Source organism: Abramis brama (assembly GCF_963993115.1).
Source record: "Abramis brama genome assembly, chromosome: 10".
Lineage (NCBI taxonomy): Eukaryota > Metazoa > Chordata > Actinopteri > Cypriniformes > Leuciscidae > Abramis > Abramis brama.
The window spans coordinates 14,345,772-14,364,494 of record NC_139972.1 but is presented as its reverse complement, the minus strand read 5'-3'; the positions used below and the strand labels follow the sequence as shown (position 1 = coordinate 14,364,494).

General features: G+C 36.0%; 1 protein-coding gene across 1 annotated transcript; it reads left to right on the top strand.

Moving 5' to 3' along the window:
* The first annotated feature begins 993 nt into the window (after positions 1–993).
* On the top strand, positions 994–9,929 carry coq8b (coenzyme Q8B). Its single transcript, XM_084127095.1, has 15 exons — positions 994–2,007; positions 2,613–2,791; positions 2,883–3,212; positions 3,692–3,758; positions 4,118–4,189; positions 4,274–4,393; positions 4,649–4,734; positions 5,825–5,965; positions 6,068–6,149; positions 6,256–6,349; positions 6,497–6,638; positions 6,808–6,915; positions 8,256–8,321; positions 8,584–8,670; positions 8,835–9,929. Coding segments are annotated over exons 1-15 (1,872 nt in total). The 5' UTR covers positions 994–2,006; the 3' UTR covers positions 9,132–9,929.
* Positions 9,930–18,723: the final 8,794 nt, after the last annotated feature.

Below are 18,723 nucleotides of genomic sequence, written 5' to 3'. Positions count from 1 at the left end.
TCTATCACTACACCCACAAAGAGGAAAATTCTTCTTTTACTCATCTCATCATAACAATCAGCATCTTTCACTTTCACCACATTTCACATAAAAGTCCAGTCTGAGCAGAAACATATACCGCAATTGCAGACTCTGTTTGTTTTTGTTCTGTTACTGTACTTTTACAATTGGTCTTTGGCTGCCACTGCCACTGGACAAACATAAATAAGAAAGACAACAATTCTCAAATATTGAAATACCAGTAAATAAAATATCAAATGAACACAGATAGTGAGAGAAGGATAAGAAGCAATGTGCATCAGAGTACGGGCACCACACAGTATAGTACAGGGGTGAATGATCTGTATGGGATTATGTATCATTATGTACAATATGAGGACTACAGGGATACTGAAGAGTGCAAATGTATTGTGTTTTTATGTTTAGTGGGGCACAGTTGTAGACTATAAGAAAACGTTCCTTATTGTTTCCTAATTGTCTAAATATGCTGCCATATCACAGTCAGATATGATCAGTATGAGAGCACGGGGTGAACTTGAAGGTGCTTAAAAAACTAAACACATATCTTTAGGACTGAGAATGGTAAAAAGACAATGCATTCAGCTATCTTATAATAGCTTTAGTGTGTAGTGAGAGACGTCCTTTTAGAGGAAACAGTTCTTTCAGGTAATTCTCAATGAGAATAACTGATAAATAATGCAAGAAATGCAAATAAGACCATACCAGAGATTGTACTATGGAAAATAAATGCAGGTTGTGCAAGTACAGGAAGATATTCACAGCTGTTGTCGGTGTGAAACGGATGCTGCAATCATTGTTTTTTTCCCTGTTGTGACATATATCGAAGTGAAACGACTTCTTGAACATGAAAAAATTTAGCCAGTAAACGTCATCAAAGAAGAGAAGAGAAGAGAAGAGAAGAGAAGAGAAGAGAAGAGAAGAGAAGAGAAGATGCTGCATGAGGGAGGGGAAGTTATTTTATTTAAAGTTTACAAGGTTAATTAGAAAAAATAATGGTGTGCACAGATAAATCATCAGGGTGATTTTAATATTTAAGCTACAGTAAAACAGCACACATTTTGTACAAAACTTTTAGATTAGACTGTTATTGACTACAGTTAGCCTATTACAGTACAAACCCTACTTTAATGTTCTTTTTTTTGTCCTGTAACAGTCATAAATGAGAACCTTCTAAGTGAAGTACAAAATCATGGCCTTTATCAACGTTGATTTATTTTTTTATTTTTTTGCCTGAATTTTTTAATGTTTTCATAAATATTTGATGGTGATGACAAAACTTAGTGACATAAACTTTATAAAAGAGTTACTCTATTTTTATGAGTTATGAAAAGTTCCTTCTTTCAGGACATAATGTACCTTAAAAGACACATGGTTTCAGGGGTGGTAAGCGATAATGCCATCATTTTATTAAAATAGATAGGCTAACATGAACGGTGCATTTACGTAACGTTAAACAACATTTTAAAAATAATCTTCGATTTATTTAGTGTGGATGTGTTTAGGTTTTACAAATTTCAGGAACATTTAATAATATTCTATTGGAGAATCACACACATACTCTGCAGTTTTCTGATAATATGTTATTAATTCCTCCGGAAAGTCAAATGAAAGTCACTTAGCTCCGCTAGTTGCGCTTCACTCAATCAAAATCCGCGACAGCGTCGTTTGTAACTGCACTTCTCACACTGGCCAGTATACGGCGTTATCCTCCGCCGGATCATTGGTCACCAAATTCTATTGGCCCAAAACGTGTATGTCAAAACTGATACTATGGTTACTATGTTAAACGTGTTTGCTTTCCACTCGTGATTGGTTGTCAGCAGCAAAACCAACCCCCTTTTGATATCTGCAAATTTGATTGGCTATGTCAGTTGTCAATCACCAGAGTCTTTCCGTGTCCGGTAGTAGTTGCAAAACAGACAGAGGTGTGCGCAGTAGAAAGGACACTTCTCACAGACGCTGAGAAGGATACCAATCTCAACACGAGTGAGTATTATTGTTGTTAGAAAACTACACCTCTGTACTTATTTATTAAATGCTCCTTGATCGGATACATTTTTAATACTGAAATATTCAATAGTATTATTAATGCCCATCTCAATGAATTTGTACATGGGATAAATGCACTGTAATGTTCCTTAACTTTACATAAAGCCTAATTGCACATTTGCAAATGCTAAATTGTAAATGCATGCGTTTCACAATGACAAGCAAGTGAAATTGTATGATATAACATAATATTATATGATTCGAATAAAATATTAATTACATAATATAATAATATTACAAAATATTAACATTAACATAAAAACTTAAACTAAATTAAAATGAGAAATGTTGCCAAAGCAACTAACTGAAATAAGATTAAGTTGAAGCACTAAATAACTAACTGGAAATAGATCAAATCTAAAACGGAATAAAAAAAATAAATAAAAAAAAGAATTAAAATGACAAAGACACATCAACATTGAAAACTGAAAACTAATTAATAAACTATAATAGTATATAAATAATACTAAAAGAACTGCCTGCTCTGAACTTTTCAGTAATGATATGATGTTTGAAGGTTCATCTGCACCTGTGATTTTCAGTGATGTTGGCAGAAGTGCTGCAGGTGTTGAGGGGGGCCAGCAAGGTGGGTGCTGCCTTCGCCAACATTCAGGGCGAACAACTCCGACTGATGGCATGTAACTCGACCTTTGGTGCAGGGGTCAAAGCTGCAACAGAGGCGGTCGAGGGTGTGATGGGCACTGTAATGGGAGGAAGCGTGGTTAGTGAACTCATAAAGATTTATCTCTCTGCCCATTTATAGATATGAATGAACATAGTAAGAGAAATTATTTTTAAATGGACATTTTCAGACTCCCAAGACTGACGAGTTTCCTGACATTGAGAAGTGGGAGGAGATGGACCCGGATGAAGCAGCAAAGTGGGCAGTCGGCTCTGAAATGCCCCCAGACATTTCCAGCAAAGATGGAAGGGGTGAAACGTCAGAGACGCCTTTTGCTGCACCTACTGGCACGGTCAAAGGAACTGGTTGGCCTGGTCAAAACACTCGATTTCTGCACGTATCAATGTCTCATCACCACACTAGGTTTGTCCACGATTCTGTGGTGGCCAGGTTAAGCCCTGAAGACATTAAAAAGGCGCGGGAGGCAAAGCAGAATATTTCCAAGCCTGTACGGCAAAAGGTGAGGTTTTAAATGTTAACATTGGAAATATATGCTGAAAACTTGTCTTGTGATTTACAATTAATATATGTTGAAAATGTATTTTTGTTAACTAAAACTAAAACTATTAGACTGTTAAACTATTAAAACATTTAAAACAATTGAAATTAAGCTCAAATAAAACATAAATATTAGAAATTAGAAATGTATTCGCATCTAAGTTGAAGCACTTAAATAAAATAAAAAAATAAAAAATTATTAATTAAAATTAAATAAATTACAACTGAAATAAAAATGAATTAAACTTAAATAGGAATATAAAAAACTAACAAAAATTACAAAATCACATAAAATTAAAATTAAAGCTTCTCTGATGGCATTTTGGAATGTATTTGTAGTATATTGTTTAGTATGAAAAGTGTCTATTGACAGTTTTCTTTTTCAGCATGTGCTGCTCATTTGTAGACTTTATTGAGCAGTATGATTTTGATGCTTTGCAGCTTAGCGAGCGAGCCAGAGAGCGGAAGGTACCTGCCACGCGGATCAGTCGCCTTGCCAATTTTGGGGGTCAGTGATTTTCAGTTTTCTTATTTGCACTGCAGACTGTATAATACACACACAAAAAAACTCTATTTGCTGTATTACTTTCAATTTCCATTGTTATAATATTGTTATAATTGTATATATATATATAGTTTTTTTTTTTTTTGCGGGTAAAATTCAGTTCAGTGGAAATTTTGTGTGAAAGTGAAAGGTTTCCCCAAGTGGATTTCGCAACGGGGTTAAATTGGTTGTGTAGATTTGCCGTGTTGACCAACAGAAAGCTACTTGGCTTCTTACATCGCTACACTATTGATAAATGTGGTCACACCTTAATAATGCATTAATTGGCCTATTCATAATAATCCTGCTGCTTTCTTTTGTAGGATTAGTGGTTGGTCTAGGCTTTGGAGCCATTGCTGAGGTTGCAAAACAGTCTTTTGGAGGAAAACGCTCAGGTAGTGTGTGGTACCCCTTGCCTTGTTTCTAAAACTGTTATTGGGCATATTAGTCCAATTTCTTCTGGTGTCTTTCACTTTCAGAGATGGGGGCTCTTTTAGACTCTCCCCTCCTGTCAGAGGCCAATGCAGAGAGAATAGTGAACACACTGTGTAAGGTTAGAGGAGCGGCCCTCAAGATTGGACAGATGCTAAGCATTCAGGGTATGTAGTTTAATTTTATTGTGAATACTTTGGGACCAAGTGCCTTCAGTTGTTCATATAAATGATGAACGCTAAATATTCCCATTTCAAGAGCCCCATTTTAGAGCTTGAAACTCTTCCAGATGTTTTCTGTCCTTTGTTGCTTTTCACAAAATATTATTTAAAGCATTCCAAAGGCACAAAAAGACGTAGATACTTTTGTGGTGTTAGGAAATTTTCCTCCGTGATGTTTAAAAATGTTTATGTCCTCAATAGATAATAGCTTCATTAGCCCACAACTGCAGAAAATATTTGAGAGGGTTCGACAGAGTGCAGACTTCATGCCAGCCTGGCAAATGCATGTGAGTTACAGTGGTTACTACTTCATTGATGCAGTGTTATGAAAATATTCTTCTGTTTTTGGGGGGTTTTGATGATGATGATCTTATAAAATATTAACCACACAACATTAAAAACTGCCTTGATGTCTTGAAATAATTGGGTTAATGAGCACCATGCTGGAAAGACTCTTTTTTACTAACAAGCTGTTTTAATATTCATCAAAAATACTGTTAAGACACTACCTTGAAATAAAGATAGAAATTTCCATAGCAGTGTTATTATTTATATGCTACTATTATATTATTTATTCATATTTTTTTTTTTGCTTTTGTAGTTTTTTTATTTAGCTTTAATTCATTTTTTATTTCACTTTCAATTTGAGTCATTTTAGTACATCAATTTAAACTTATTTGTTTCAGTCAGTTGCCAATGTAACATTTCTAATTTTGTAAAAGTTTCTCATCTTTATTTTAGATTTATTTCAATTAACAAAAACAATTTTTAATAGTCTTAGTTTTCGTTAACCATAACAATGCTCTTTCGTAGATGGGCTACAAGGCTGGTTCACATTTATGAGTTGAACGCACATGAATGCCATCACATAGTGGTAAATATGAGTGCGAAGCTCAGGATTTTTATTAAGCCTCGATCTGTATGAGTTTGGGGTTTGTCAGTGGAAAAACATGGTGGTTTACCACAATATTTATAGGTATTTAGCAGTGGCATTGCCAGGCTTTTTTATCTACTACAAAATAAGCTAATTCCCTGCACAAAATATGATAGCATTGTAATATAGCAATGATAAAGTATACAGTAGCTTCATAAATTAAAACCATTAAAAAGCAAAACACATCTGATGCACATTCTTTGTTCTTCATTTTCTAGAAGTAGAGTTTAAAAACCTTGCTGTATTTTTGTGTAGGTAATTAAGAAAAGGTGCAATGCCATCTTGCTTTGACAAAAGTGACTTCCCAGGAGGACAAAAACGCATTATATGACACTGATGGCAGTTGTTAGTGTTGCTTCTAGTTTCTTCTAACTGACGTTTTTCAGATGTTGTTATGTTCACTTTGTGATATCTCACCAACTATGTTGAAACCCCATGTGCAGAAAGTGCTTGAGGAAGACTTAGGGTCTGGATGGAGGGAGAAACTCTCATCATTCGAGGAAAAACCCTTTGCTGCTGCCTCCATTGGTCAAGTGCATCATGGAGTTTTGCTTGACGGCAGGGAAATTGCAATGAAGATACAGGTATTAGACAGAATTTTTCATGTTCTGGTTTCAGCAGTCTAATGGTTTGCAACATATATTGATGTTTTGTGTAAACAAACTTTTCTTTTTTTCCTCATATAGTACCCTGGCGTCGCTGAGAGCATTCATAGTGACATCAACAATCTTATGTCTGTTCTGAAGATGAGTGTTGTGCTGCCTGATGGTGAGCACTGGCAATTGTTTTCATTTTTATATTAAGTTCAAAAATTGGGTACATTGAGTCATACACATTGTGTTGGATGTCAGTAGCTGTTGATTTATTTGAACAGGTCTGTTTGCTGACAGTAGTCTCGAGGTTCTTCAGAGGGAGTTGGCATGGGAGTGTGACTACAAGAGAGAGGCAGAGTGTGCAAAGCGATTCAGGTATGTGATAAATATTCAGTTATAATAAATATCTGGATTGTGTACCGTTTGAATGAACCACAACAACACTACCGTTCAAAAGTTTGGGGTCGGTAATGTTTTTGACTATTATTTCACATTATTGACTATTTTTCTTGACTCTCACAGGAATTTGCTTGAAGGAGATCCAGTATTCGTGGTCCCTGAGGTCTTTGATGAGCTGTCGGGTCGTCGTGTGATCACCATGGAACTGGTTAATGGAGTTCCACTGGACAGCTGTGTTGATTTGAATCAGGAGACTAGAAATGAGGTGAGTTTTAAACAGAGAACAGACATTGCCTAAGAGTTGTGTGAATAACCTACACTAGTATTTCTCCTGATTTGGCAATATTGATACTGTTTATCTAATGATATCCTATTTTATTTCACTGTGAAAATGAACTTTCAGAAAATAATTCTCGCTCACCTTTATTCGGTAGATAAGTTTTAACATCCTGCAGTTGTGTTTGAGAGAGCTGTTTGAGTTCCGCTTCATGCAGACAGACCCCAATTGGTCCAACTTCTTCTACAATAGTGAACAGAACAAGGTGAGCAACCACTAAGGTACTGACGACAGAGGTGTGTATGTAAATTCAGATGTATTTGCTCATCTACAGTTTCACATTAACCCATTTAATCATCTTACACACACACACACACACACACAGCCATGTTTATGTGATTTGTGAGGACATTCCATAGGCGTAATGGTTTTTATACTGTACAAACTGTATATTCTATCCCCTTACACTGCCCCTATCCCTAAACCTACCCATCACAGGAAACATTCTGCATTTTTGCATAAAAAAAAAACACTGCTTAGTATGTTTTTAAAGCCATTTGAAAAATGAGGACACCCAAAATGTCCTCATATATCACCTATTTTCCCGAGTGTCCTCATTTGCAGGTGTGTTATCATAAAAATGTCCTCAGTTGTCATGAAAACAAACTCACACACACACACACACACACACACACACACACACACACGTCTGGTTTACTATCTTTGTGGGGACTCTCCATAGATTTAATGGTTTTTATACTGTACAAACTGTATATTCTATCTCCTTACATTAACCCTACCCATCACACAAAACTTTCTGCATTTTTACATTTCCAAAAAAACTCATTCTGTATGATTTATAAGCTTGTTTACCCATGGGGACCTCAGTTTAGGTCCCCACTGTGACACGAGTCCCCATGAGTCTGTGTGCATTCAGGTTGAAGTCATGAACACACACAAACACACACACACATTCTGTATTACTCAAAACTATTAATGTGTGTGCATGTGTTCTTCAGTCCAATCAGCTCTGAAGGTCTTGATCACTTTTTAGAAATCACGTCAAGATCACATAATCTATAGACCCTCTCTTTCAAAAGTTTGGGGTCAGTACAGTGTTTTTTATTTTTTTAAGAAATTAATACTTTTATGCTCAAGTTTGCATTAAATTGATCAAAAGTGACAGTAAAGACGATTATAATTCTTTCTATTATCAAGGTTTGCTCAGCATGACTGTTTTCAACATTGAGAATAATAATAAGTGTTTCTTGGTCAGAAAATAATTTCTGAAGGGTCATGTGACACTGAAGACTGGAGTAATGATGCTGAAAATTCAGCTTTGCCATCACAGGAATATATTACATTTTAAAATACTGCTATTAAATTATAATAATATTATATTAAAATGATATTAATAGAAAACAGTTATTTAAAAATGTGATTATATTTCAAAATTGTATATATTGTAATATTGTATATTTTAACTTCCATAATTTCTTAATTGCATGTCTGTTTGTGTTCAGGGTGCTGTTAGACCTTTGCACTTCTCCCCATTGAAACAGCATGTAAGACTTTGATTTGTTAATTTGTTCTTCATCATAACAGATATTTCTGTTGGACTTTGGAGCCTGTCGAGATTACCCAGAGTCATTCACAGATGATTACATTGAGGTACAGATTTTGGGAATATTTTTACACAACACCTTAGTGGGTAGGACTGGAATGGGATGTAAAGGGGCTTTGCATAAGAAGTGAGCTTGAGATTTTTGTTATTAATAGGAATCTCTATTTTTGTCATCATAGACACATACAGTAACCTAATAAATATGTGAATTATTATAAAATAATACTGGTAAATGTTAAAAAGAACATCATTACTGCCATTGCTCCCTTTTATGTATCTTTCTTAAAGTGTGTATGATTGTCGTTCAAGGTGGTTCATGCAGCGTCAATCGGAGACAGGGCAACTGTTCTGCAGAAATCTAAAGACCTGAAGTTCCTTACCGGTTTCGAAGCCAAGGTTTGTGGCTTTATATGGTTGGTTTATAAAACTCATGCCCAATAGTTTTACTGTCTTGCATATTTTCTATCCACTTTTTCCTTTACTTCCCCCTAGATTTAAAGATTTAAATTTCTCTATTGTTTCTAGACTGTCCTCTTTAACAATGGTCTTTTTCTCTTCAGGCTTTCAAGGACGCACACGTGGAGGCAGTGATGATCCTTGGTGAAGCGTTTGCTTCTACGGAAGTGTTTGACTTTGGCACTCAGAGTACCACACAGCGCATCCAGAGCCTGATCCCTGTCATGCTTCGACACCGTCTCACTCCTCCTCCAGAGGAGACTTACTCTCTGCACCGCAAAATGGCTGGCTCATTCCTCATCTGTTCCAAGCTAAAGGCCCACATTTCCTGCCGAAATATGTTCCTTGATATTTACAATGCCTACAAACTTCAACGACAGGAAAGATGCATGCAGGTTTAGGTTTTGAGGGTTATATGTGACCATTTAATCACTCAAGAACTTCAAGATCATCAAGAACTTCAAGATCATCATGACACACAGATGTTTATTTATATGTAAACATAGAAAGTTCAGTTGTGTCAGTATGTTTTTTTCCCTTTTTATTTTCTTTGATTGAAAAAAAAAAAAAAACTGAATGCAAAGGTAGATATTCTTAGAATTAGTTAACAAGGTCCTTGTTATGATCATTGCCAAGCTTTTAAAGTTATGACACTGTAAGCAATGAATATAACGATTTTACTCCAGTGGAGTGAATTACAAATCAGAATTCTTGTGAATGATATAAATCTAACAGAAGAATTTGACTGCACGGTTTGATTTGCAACATCATGTTTCAAATTATACCAAGTAAGAAAAGTCAATGTGTGTATTTCTCTTCTCATCATTAAAAGTATGGGACATAACTGGTGTAGCAGATAGTAAATATTAGTAAATAGTGGTTTAGTAAATATTACACTGTCTTTGTGATAGTTTTAAGAACACTGAATTAAGACCACTAACATACAGTATATTGTGAAAACGGAGGTAAATACTATGATACATAAATATGATAATTATCCATTACTTTAAAGGTGAACAAATTATAAATCTGAGGTCACACCCAGATATTCGGCATATTTTCTGATTATTTATTTATTTATTTATCCATTTATTTATTAAATCACTAAATATGATCCATGTTTTCCACATGTTCTATGGTAGTACCAATAGTATTCTTTGGAAATCCTTGGAATAAATGTAAATACAATGGTACATGAATATGGTAATATTCTAGAATTTCCCAGAGCTTTATGTTTTGATCTGTTTGATCTGATTTATATATATATATATAATTATATATATACACACACACACACAATTGTAATAGTATTACATGTATTTATTATCAATTCTAATATATATATATATATATATATATATATATATATATATATATATATATATATATAGTAAAGGTAAGTATTGCTTTAATATTTTTATTTATTTATTTTTCAACAAATAATTATTTTGTTGTTAGTTCTAAAATTATAAAATCAGTAACTATGAACAATCGCTCAGTAAAAAAAAAAAAAAACTTTTTGAAAATACAGAAACGGTAACGTTCAGAAAAATGTGGTTTGGCCTCTAGATGACGGTGTTTTATGCCTGCCGTCTGGATACTTGTATGGTCCCATTCAGACTCTTGAACATCAGCGGGAAGATAAAATTTGCATAAACGCCCGTGTGCGCCAATGGGCTCGTCGATTGGGCGGGGCTAGCGGGTGGAGCCGCGGGAGGAGCGCAGTCTATGCGCCAGTGACTGCTGTTCACTGAATAACAAACGCAGAGATTATCAAAAATCCGTCCATTTCTCACGACCGTGTTTAAAATTTACGACCACTCGAAGCGCCTCAGGCCACGTGCATCTAATAGAGCGTCGGTTTCGCGAGGAATTCTGATGTAGAATAATCTTTAAAAAAAAATTTCCCCATATTTCCTCTGGATTACACAAAAGGCGGCACGGACACTCATTGTAGTATCCTTCTATTCGGTAAGTCCCAATGGCAATCTGTGCTCTCATTTAACATGCATTATTTATAGTTTTAGGATATCATATAATACAGCTGAAGTGGTTTGGGATTGCATGTCTGCTAATATCTGTTTCATCAGATCCATCTATGATAAACCGTGAAGATATAAATAATGGAGTTATTCCCTTAGAGTTTTAAGGTATGATGGGGTTAAAAAAATAACATCAAGACTTCCTTTTCTGGATACACAAGAATGTAAGTGCGACTGAGTCCAGATGTTTCTGAACACACAGCATCATAAAACACAACCTATATGATAGATGATAATAGCATGATCCAGTGTAAAATTATGTAACACTTAAGGTGTCTCTCCTGAGAGTGATATTATGCCTTTATTAGAAACGCATAGCCATCCTCATCAATAATTAGATGACTGTTTTTGATCAATAATGGTTAGGCCTTACACTGTGAGGAGTTTGTCAGAGCCCTCAATGAAATATGAGTACAGGACTGCAGTGTACAGATGCTTTATATAGACTATCACTATCAGCAACATAATAATCAGCATAGAATAATTAAATACACAAATAATAAATTATCTTTATATAATGTTCTTAGTTGATGTAGTAGTAATAATTGAATTGATTGGCAAGCCTATGCTGGCAAATCAAAATTATGTATAGACTAAAGTATTTGAAAGTAGTTATTCTGTGGAACACAAAAGAAAATATTTTGAACAGTTTTGAACTGTTTTTGCCTATGCGATCCAAGTCAGTAAGGTCAAAACCACATTGGAGTTTTCTGGCTTTAATGGAGGAAAAAAACAAACAAACAAACAAACATATTTTAGAATATATTCACAGAAGAATGACATAATAGAATGATTACTGAATTTTCATTTTGGTGAAATATCCCTTTAAATCTTTTATGTCTGGTGTGGTTTGACCACACTACGTTATATCATAAGACGTCAGTGTTACATCAATTTTACATAATTTTTATCATCCATTTAACTTGCTACAGTAATTTCTGGCATTTCTTCTCATGTGTTCAGAAGTTCAGCTCGATTCTTTTCATCGGTATTGCCGGTTGTGTCTTTGATCCCAGTTTGATTTTACTTAAATTAAGGTAGTATTTAATTATTATTTTTATTCTGGTTGTTGGAGCTTTTTACATTATCTGACCTTTACATATACTTTATATATTCTAATATAGTCAACTTATTTCTTAATACATTTATTTAGTAAAATAAAATACTAATTCAGTCTTAAAATACACCTGAATTTTTGGTTGTATTGCGCTGCTAAACCCAAAATGCAAGCCTATATGGGCTATTTTAAGAAATCTTGTTCAAGAATATGAATCATTGTAGGCTATTTTCTATTAATTCCCCTAGTGTACAGTCTTCTTGGGCTGGTGTGAAAGTACTTCACACAAAAACTGTAAGTACCCTGTAAGCAACTTTTCTTTGCTGCTCGTCACACTGACTATTGGACTGCATGTCCATAACAGCTGAATGGTTTTTTTAACTGTCCTGAGTGGGTACCGTCTGTTCCGCGTGTCTGTGGTGTAAGTCTGCGCCCCATTGTTATCCAGATGGATGAACAAGAGGACACAGCAGCTGAAACTACAATAGCATAAGGGCAAAGGGCAATCAGACGGCTGCCAGCTAAGCCGTGGCACTGGAGAAGGATGTCATTTCCTTTGTAATAATAAGGGTGTGACTTCTAAAACAATGGACTACAATTCTGCGCCATACAGAGAGCAGTTGCTTGAAAAAGCCATTTCCGTTTTTGGTGAGCCATTCTTCAATTGCAATGGGTGAATTGTGTCGAGGGATTTGTGTCTTTGTGATTTGGTTTATTTATTGTCATGTCTCATAATTTGACAAAGGATTGTGGCTTATCTCATCACCAGGCCTTCATAATGTATCAAATGAAATGATCATCTTCTGGTCCACATGGTACCACAAGTGGCAGCAAGCTTGTGCTTTGCTCCAAGATCTTTAGTTCAGTATTTGTACTGGCTCCACCACTATATATATATATATATATATATATATATATATATGTATATATATATATATATATATATGTATATATATATATATATATATGTATATATATATATATATATATATATGTATATATATATATATATATATATATGTATGTGTGAGTGTGTGTGTGACTATTCATTTATTAGGATTTGATTTGCAATGAGAGTTACTTATGTAGCTATATGAATGTAGAAATCGTTTGCCAGGAAAAAAGAAAAACTTAGCTGGCATAACTTTGGAAAAAATGACTCCCAGTTTCCTCTGCATTTGTGTGGAAAGTCCTGGAGTCATTCAAAGTAATCACATCAAAGTGTGCATGGCACTCAGCTGTGAAAATCAAAGTAGTTTAGCTCAATTTCTAAGGTCGATCTTTACACGTCATGCATGCGTTTGAGCGCTTGCTTTTAGACCTTACATTTTTCTCTGCGTTAAGAATATCATAACACATCCACTAGTACATGACTTTTAAATTATGTATGTCTGCACTTAAATGGACTTTACAGTGAGATCTCAACTGGTAGTGATACCAGACTTTACCTTCTGAGTGCTCATAATGGGTAATTTAGTGATGCTTGGCAATGTGTCAGGATTCTGCAAAGGAATCTGTTTAGGATCAAAGTGTTCCTATTGAATTAAAGAGTGTAACACGTACTGTAGATCTAGACTTGCAGTTAGATCATTTCAATATTTAGATACACTCACCTAAAGGATTATTAGGAACACCATACTAATACTGTGTTTGACCCCCTTTCGCCTTCAGAACTGCCTTAATTCTACGTGGCATTGATTCAACAAGGTGCTGAAAGCATTCTTTAGAAATGTTGGCCCATATTGATAGGATAGCATCTTGCAGTTGATGGAGATTTGTGGGATGCACATCCAGGGCACGAAGCTCCCGTTCCACCACATCCCAAAGATGCTCTATTGGGTTGAGATCTGGTGACTGTGGGGGCCATTTTAGTACAGTGAACTCATTGTCATGTTCAAGAAACCAATTTGAAATGATTCGAGCTTTGTGACATGGTGCATTATCCTGCTGGAAGTAGCCATCAGAGGATGGGTACATGGTGGTCATAAAGGGATGGACATGGTCAGAAACAATGCTCAGGTAGGCCGTGGCATTTAAACAATGCCCAGGGGCACTAAGGGGCCTAAAGTGTGCCAAGAAAACATCCCCCACACCATTACACCACCACCACCAGCCTGCACAGTGGTAACAAGGCATGATGGATCCATGTTCTCATTCTGTTTACGCCAAATTCTGACTCTACCATCTGAATGTCTCAACAGAAATCGAGACTCATCAGACCAGGCAACATTTTTCCAGTCTTCAACTGTCCAGTTTTGGTGAGCTCGTGCAAATTGTAGCCTCTTTTTCCTATTTGTAGTGGAGATGAGTGGTACCCGGTGGGGTCTTCTGCTGTTGTAGCCCATCCGCCTCAAGGTTGTGCGTGTTGTGGCTTCACAAATGCTTTGCTGCATACCTCGGTTGTAACGAGTGGTTATTTCAGTCAAAGTTGCTCTTCTATCAGCTTGAATCAGTCGGCCCATTCTTCTCTGACCTCTAGCATCAACAAGGCATTTTCGCCCACAGGACTGCCGCATACTGGATGTTTTTCCCTTTTCACACCATTCTTTGTAAACCCTAGAAATGGTTGTGCGTGAAAATCCCAGTAACTGAGCAGATTGTGAAATACTCAGACCGGCCCGTCTGGCACCAACAACCATGCCACGCTCAAAATTGCTTAAATCACCTTTCTTTCCCATTCTGACATTCAGTTTGGAGTTCAGGAGATTGTCTTGACCAGGACCACACCCCTAAATGCATTGAAGCAACTGCCATGTGATTGGTTGATTAGATAATTGCATTAATGAGAAATTGAACAGGTGTTCCTAATAATCCTTTAGGTGAGTGTAAGTTCACTAAAGGTTGGCCCACACTAAAAGATTTTTAAATCTTTTAGATTTTTAAAATGTGAGAGACCACAAAAAAATCATAGATTTAACAGTTTTGTTCCTATAGTGTGTGTATTGCCAAGACAGCACACCAAACACTAAAGCCAGGCACACAGTGTGATTCACGTGGAGATCATTGATGCTCCTATGGTCGCGGCCGAGCCGAATACATTATGAGCACCTCACAACCTCTCCATAATTTTTCAACATGTTTAAAAAATTCGGGGAGTCGGCCCGATTTTGACCAGTGAATATATATAGGCTGTCCCATATTGCCAAATCATACACAACCACTTCACATAGGCTAGATATGAATTTTATTATAGCCCAGTGGCTGCAACCCTACAGTGTGCGCATACACTGACACTGTTCAGTTCACCATGGTCCATTTCTGTATATAATAAAGAGTAGCCTATAAACTATATATTATCACATTTTAGCATATAAGTCAACATTTGAACCGCTTTAAAGGTTTTTGTTTTTTATTTTTTACATTAGTTATTTTTGTAAGCTTAAACCCAATAGTTTAGTTTAGTTTATTAATTTATAAAGGACATTTAAAAACAACAGATGTTGAAACCAAAGTGCTGTACAACAAATAAGGAACATCCTTAAAACATAATAAAACATCTAAAAAAACAATTGGATAAATGAAAATTATACACCCTTAAACTGAACTAAAACATAAATAAAAACAATAAGTCTTTAAAGAGGATTAACACATAGAAACAGAAGGGGAAGATCTTATGGGAAAGGGAAGACTATTCCAGAGCCTATAGAGCAGCCACAGAAAATGCCCGGTCACCTTTAGTTTTAAGATGTGAACGAGGGACTGAGAGGAGAAATTGATTTGATTGAACATTTGAACTGAATTACACTTCAGTTAACAGTAAATGTTGTTTTGGGGCTCTTTAATGTGGCTTAACAGATATGTGCAATACAAACGTTTTTATACAACTTAAATACATTTTTATATTCAATTAATCATTTAAATTTTCGGCAAAATGAAAACTTTAATTTTGGTTTCGGTGTTTCAGTAAAAAATTAATTTCGGTTCATCATTACTTAACATAAAGTTGTTGATTGCAAAAGTTTTTTTGTGGGACCTGAAGTAACATCTCAAAATCAAAGGTAGAGACTCAGAGAGTTGATCACATTTCAGAGTAGGTTTCATGTTGACATTAACCACTATGGCACCTTCATCACTATTCATTTGTGGAGAATTGAGTAATTGTTCTTCTTTATACTGTTTTCTAAATGATGAGTAAATGACGATGGGAATCTCAGTCAGTGGTTACAGACTGGGTTACAGACTTGCGTGAAGGAAGGAGATGAAACTGAACACCGTAAGAATAGAGCAGCTTGCTTCAGCCATAAACAGAACCACTGCGGATGCTCTACAAGAGCTCATGCTCTGTGTTCTCATAGTCTTGTACTCTTGTAAAGCATCCGCAGCAAGTCTCTGTGCTTACGTAAGAGAAAGCGAGTGAGAGAGCGAGAGCAACAGGGATAGAGAAACAGGAGATGGATAAAAGTAGTGGCGTTTCTCTGTTTGTGACTGAGAGAGCTCCCCTGTGTGGGCACAACTTCAAAGTCAGGGACACCGCAATTACAAAATGAAATGAAATTCCACACTGATTGCAGTGATGAGGCACTCTTAAAATATGAAGTAGCATCTCCTGTCTGATGCCTTTGTTATTTTTAGCATCCACATCCGAATGCCAGAAACAGCAGGGAACTGCTTGATTTTTTTGCAGATGCATTGCTGTTAGCCTTTAATTCTATCCACAACACCCAGAAGCAAAAGCAAAGCAAATTTCACACCCTACAGTACAGATTCATGCTGTTAACTGTGCTGTGTTTCATAATGCAAGTCTTAGACAATCAAATTTATATCTGAATGTAAAAAAACCCCCTGATTTATGTGATGTCATTTCATTCCATTAAGGCAGCAGTGTGCAATTTTTTGCACCATTTATGGCACCAAATGGAACTTCAAAAATAATGTTTCCATAACGTACTTAAACCAGGGACATACATCCATTAAAACTTTTTTTTAGAAATGGGTCAAAAGAAAATGCCCAGTCACCTTTAGTTTTAAGATGTGAACGAGGGACTGAGAGGATAAATTGATTTGATTGAACATTGGAGTTTTTGGAAGATTATCAGTTTTGTTTTGCTTAGCAGCATAAATAATTACAAATTACAAATAATGCATTGAATTAAATTTAGTAGAGGGGGCCTTTAGTAGAAAGTTTTAGTTTTTATTTACCACTAAGAAAACCAGTTAGCACTGCTTAACTAATAAGTTATCTTGCTAAATGTTTAAAGGAGTGTTTAATTTGACCATCTCTAATTTTGGGGAGTAAATAAATATATTTTAAAAACATATGTTTTTTTTAAACAAAGTTCAGAAGGAACACGTTCAGATGATCTATTCAATCAGCATGGGAGGAGTGTGAACTCGTGAATAACATATTTTTCATGATTTATTACAAAGTGGAAATATATCTACTTAGATTCTTATAGATGTCTATGTGCATTGAGTGCTTTAGTATCAAAAAATACACACGGCAGCTTTAATATACCAAGATCACAGCAAAAGACGTCATGCACCTTGATTGCCAAGATACTTCCACAAATACTCGTCTGAAAGGTTAAAAGTATCACATGGCTGTGACTGGGGTAAAGGAGGCGTGGTTTGTGCCGCTCCAGCCCTGTGTAATTACTGTGACTCATGCCAAATGCTAACATAGACAAATGATGGAGGGTGTGGAAGCTTTTCCATCTTTGCCTATCCTGACATTCCCCTGTTTCCAATCCTCTCCTTTCCAAACATCTGCCAGAAGTCTTCAGCTGTTGAACAGATGTTGCAGATCCTCTCATCTGTAACCGAGGATCCCGCTGGAATGAGGTGGAGGAGGAAGAGTTGGAGGAAACAAACAAATGCCCAGTCACTTTTACATTTTACTGTGTATTTTAGGCCAAATATGAAAATAAAAATGAGAATGGTGGTCCATGGAACAGGGATGCTTACAGTAATGCTGAGTGTTTGACGTATTACACATTATCAATGGCATCAGAGACCCTCCCTTTGATGAAATCTGACTCAAGTGGTCATGGTGTACAGTAGTAAATGGAGATCTGTCTCGTCTGACCACGTGATCTGTTCATACGAGACGGATGTTGAGGTCAAGTTGTATTTGTTGTCGCTTTTTTCTTTTTGACTGATTTTATTATCCTTGCATGTGTCACCTATACCATTTCCACAAATAGTTGACTTAAAGTGGAAGGAAGGAATTTATGGAAAGTTAGATTCTATGTAAACACAGAACATGTACACTTCTTGGGGAAGAATTTTATAGTCAGAGTCAGACAGTGCGACTGTATAGCTGTGAAGTAGGCTTGGGCGGTATCCAAATTTTGATCAAACCTCCTCCCTATTTTACCGGGGTATACGGTATTACCGTGACTAATTAAAAATTATGACATAAGGCTCAGACAGCATCACCAAACTGTTGGCTTGTGCCTACACCAAAAAATCAAGCCCAACCCATGCACGTTGTGTCGAGCCCGGCTGACAGCATTAAATGTAATTATGAGCCCGAGCCCGATTTAGACTTGACTATTTTTAATACGTGGGCCGTTATAATATGGCGGCGCCAAATATTTTTTTAACGCAGGTGCTTTATTATTATTAATAATTTTTTTCAACATAATATCTCATTATTTTGAAATGTGTGCGTGCAACAAGCAAGAAGTGCATTTGTAAATCCGGTGACACGCGTCCATTGATTTTTATTAATACAAATTTTCTGTCAGCGTCTGCTGCAAAGATTAAGTTGACGATCGCCATCTCCTAGTGAACGCGCATATATAGAGAGAAATGCAAATCATGGATTACATAATCAGAAGGTATAGGCTAGCCTTTTTCTTTTCGTTTTGAATTGTTTCGTTTAAAGAAATTGACGATCTCCATAGTGAACGATAGAGAGAAATGCACATCATGGATTACATAATCAGAGAG

Coding starts and splice junctions, on each gene's coding strand:
- coq8b (XM_084127095.1), top strand. Junction 2,792..2,882: donor CTGTAATGGGAGGAAGCGTG/GTTAGTGAACTC, acceptor GGACATTTTCAG/ACTCCCAAGACTGACGAGTT. Junction 8,671..8,834: donor TTACCGGTTTCGAAGCCAAG/GTTTGTGGCTTT, acceptor TTTTCTCTTCAG/GCTTTCAAGGACGCACACGT.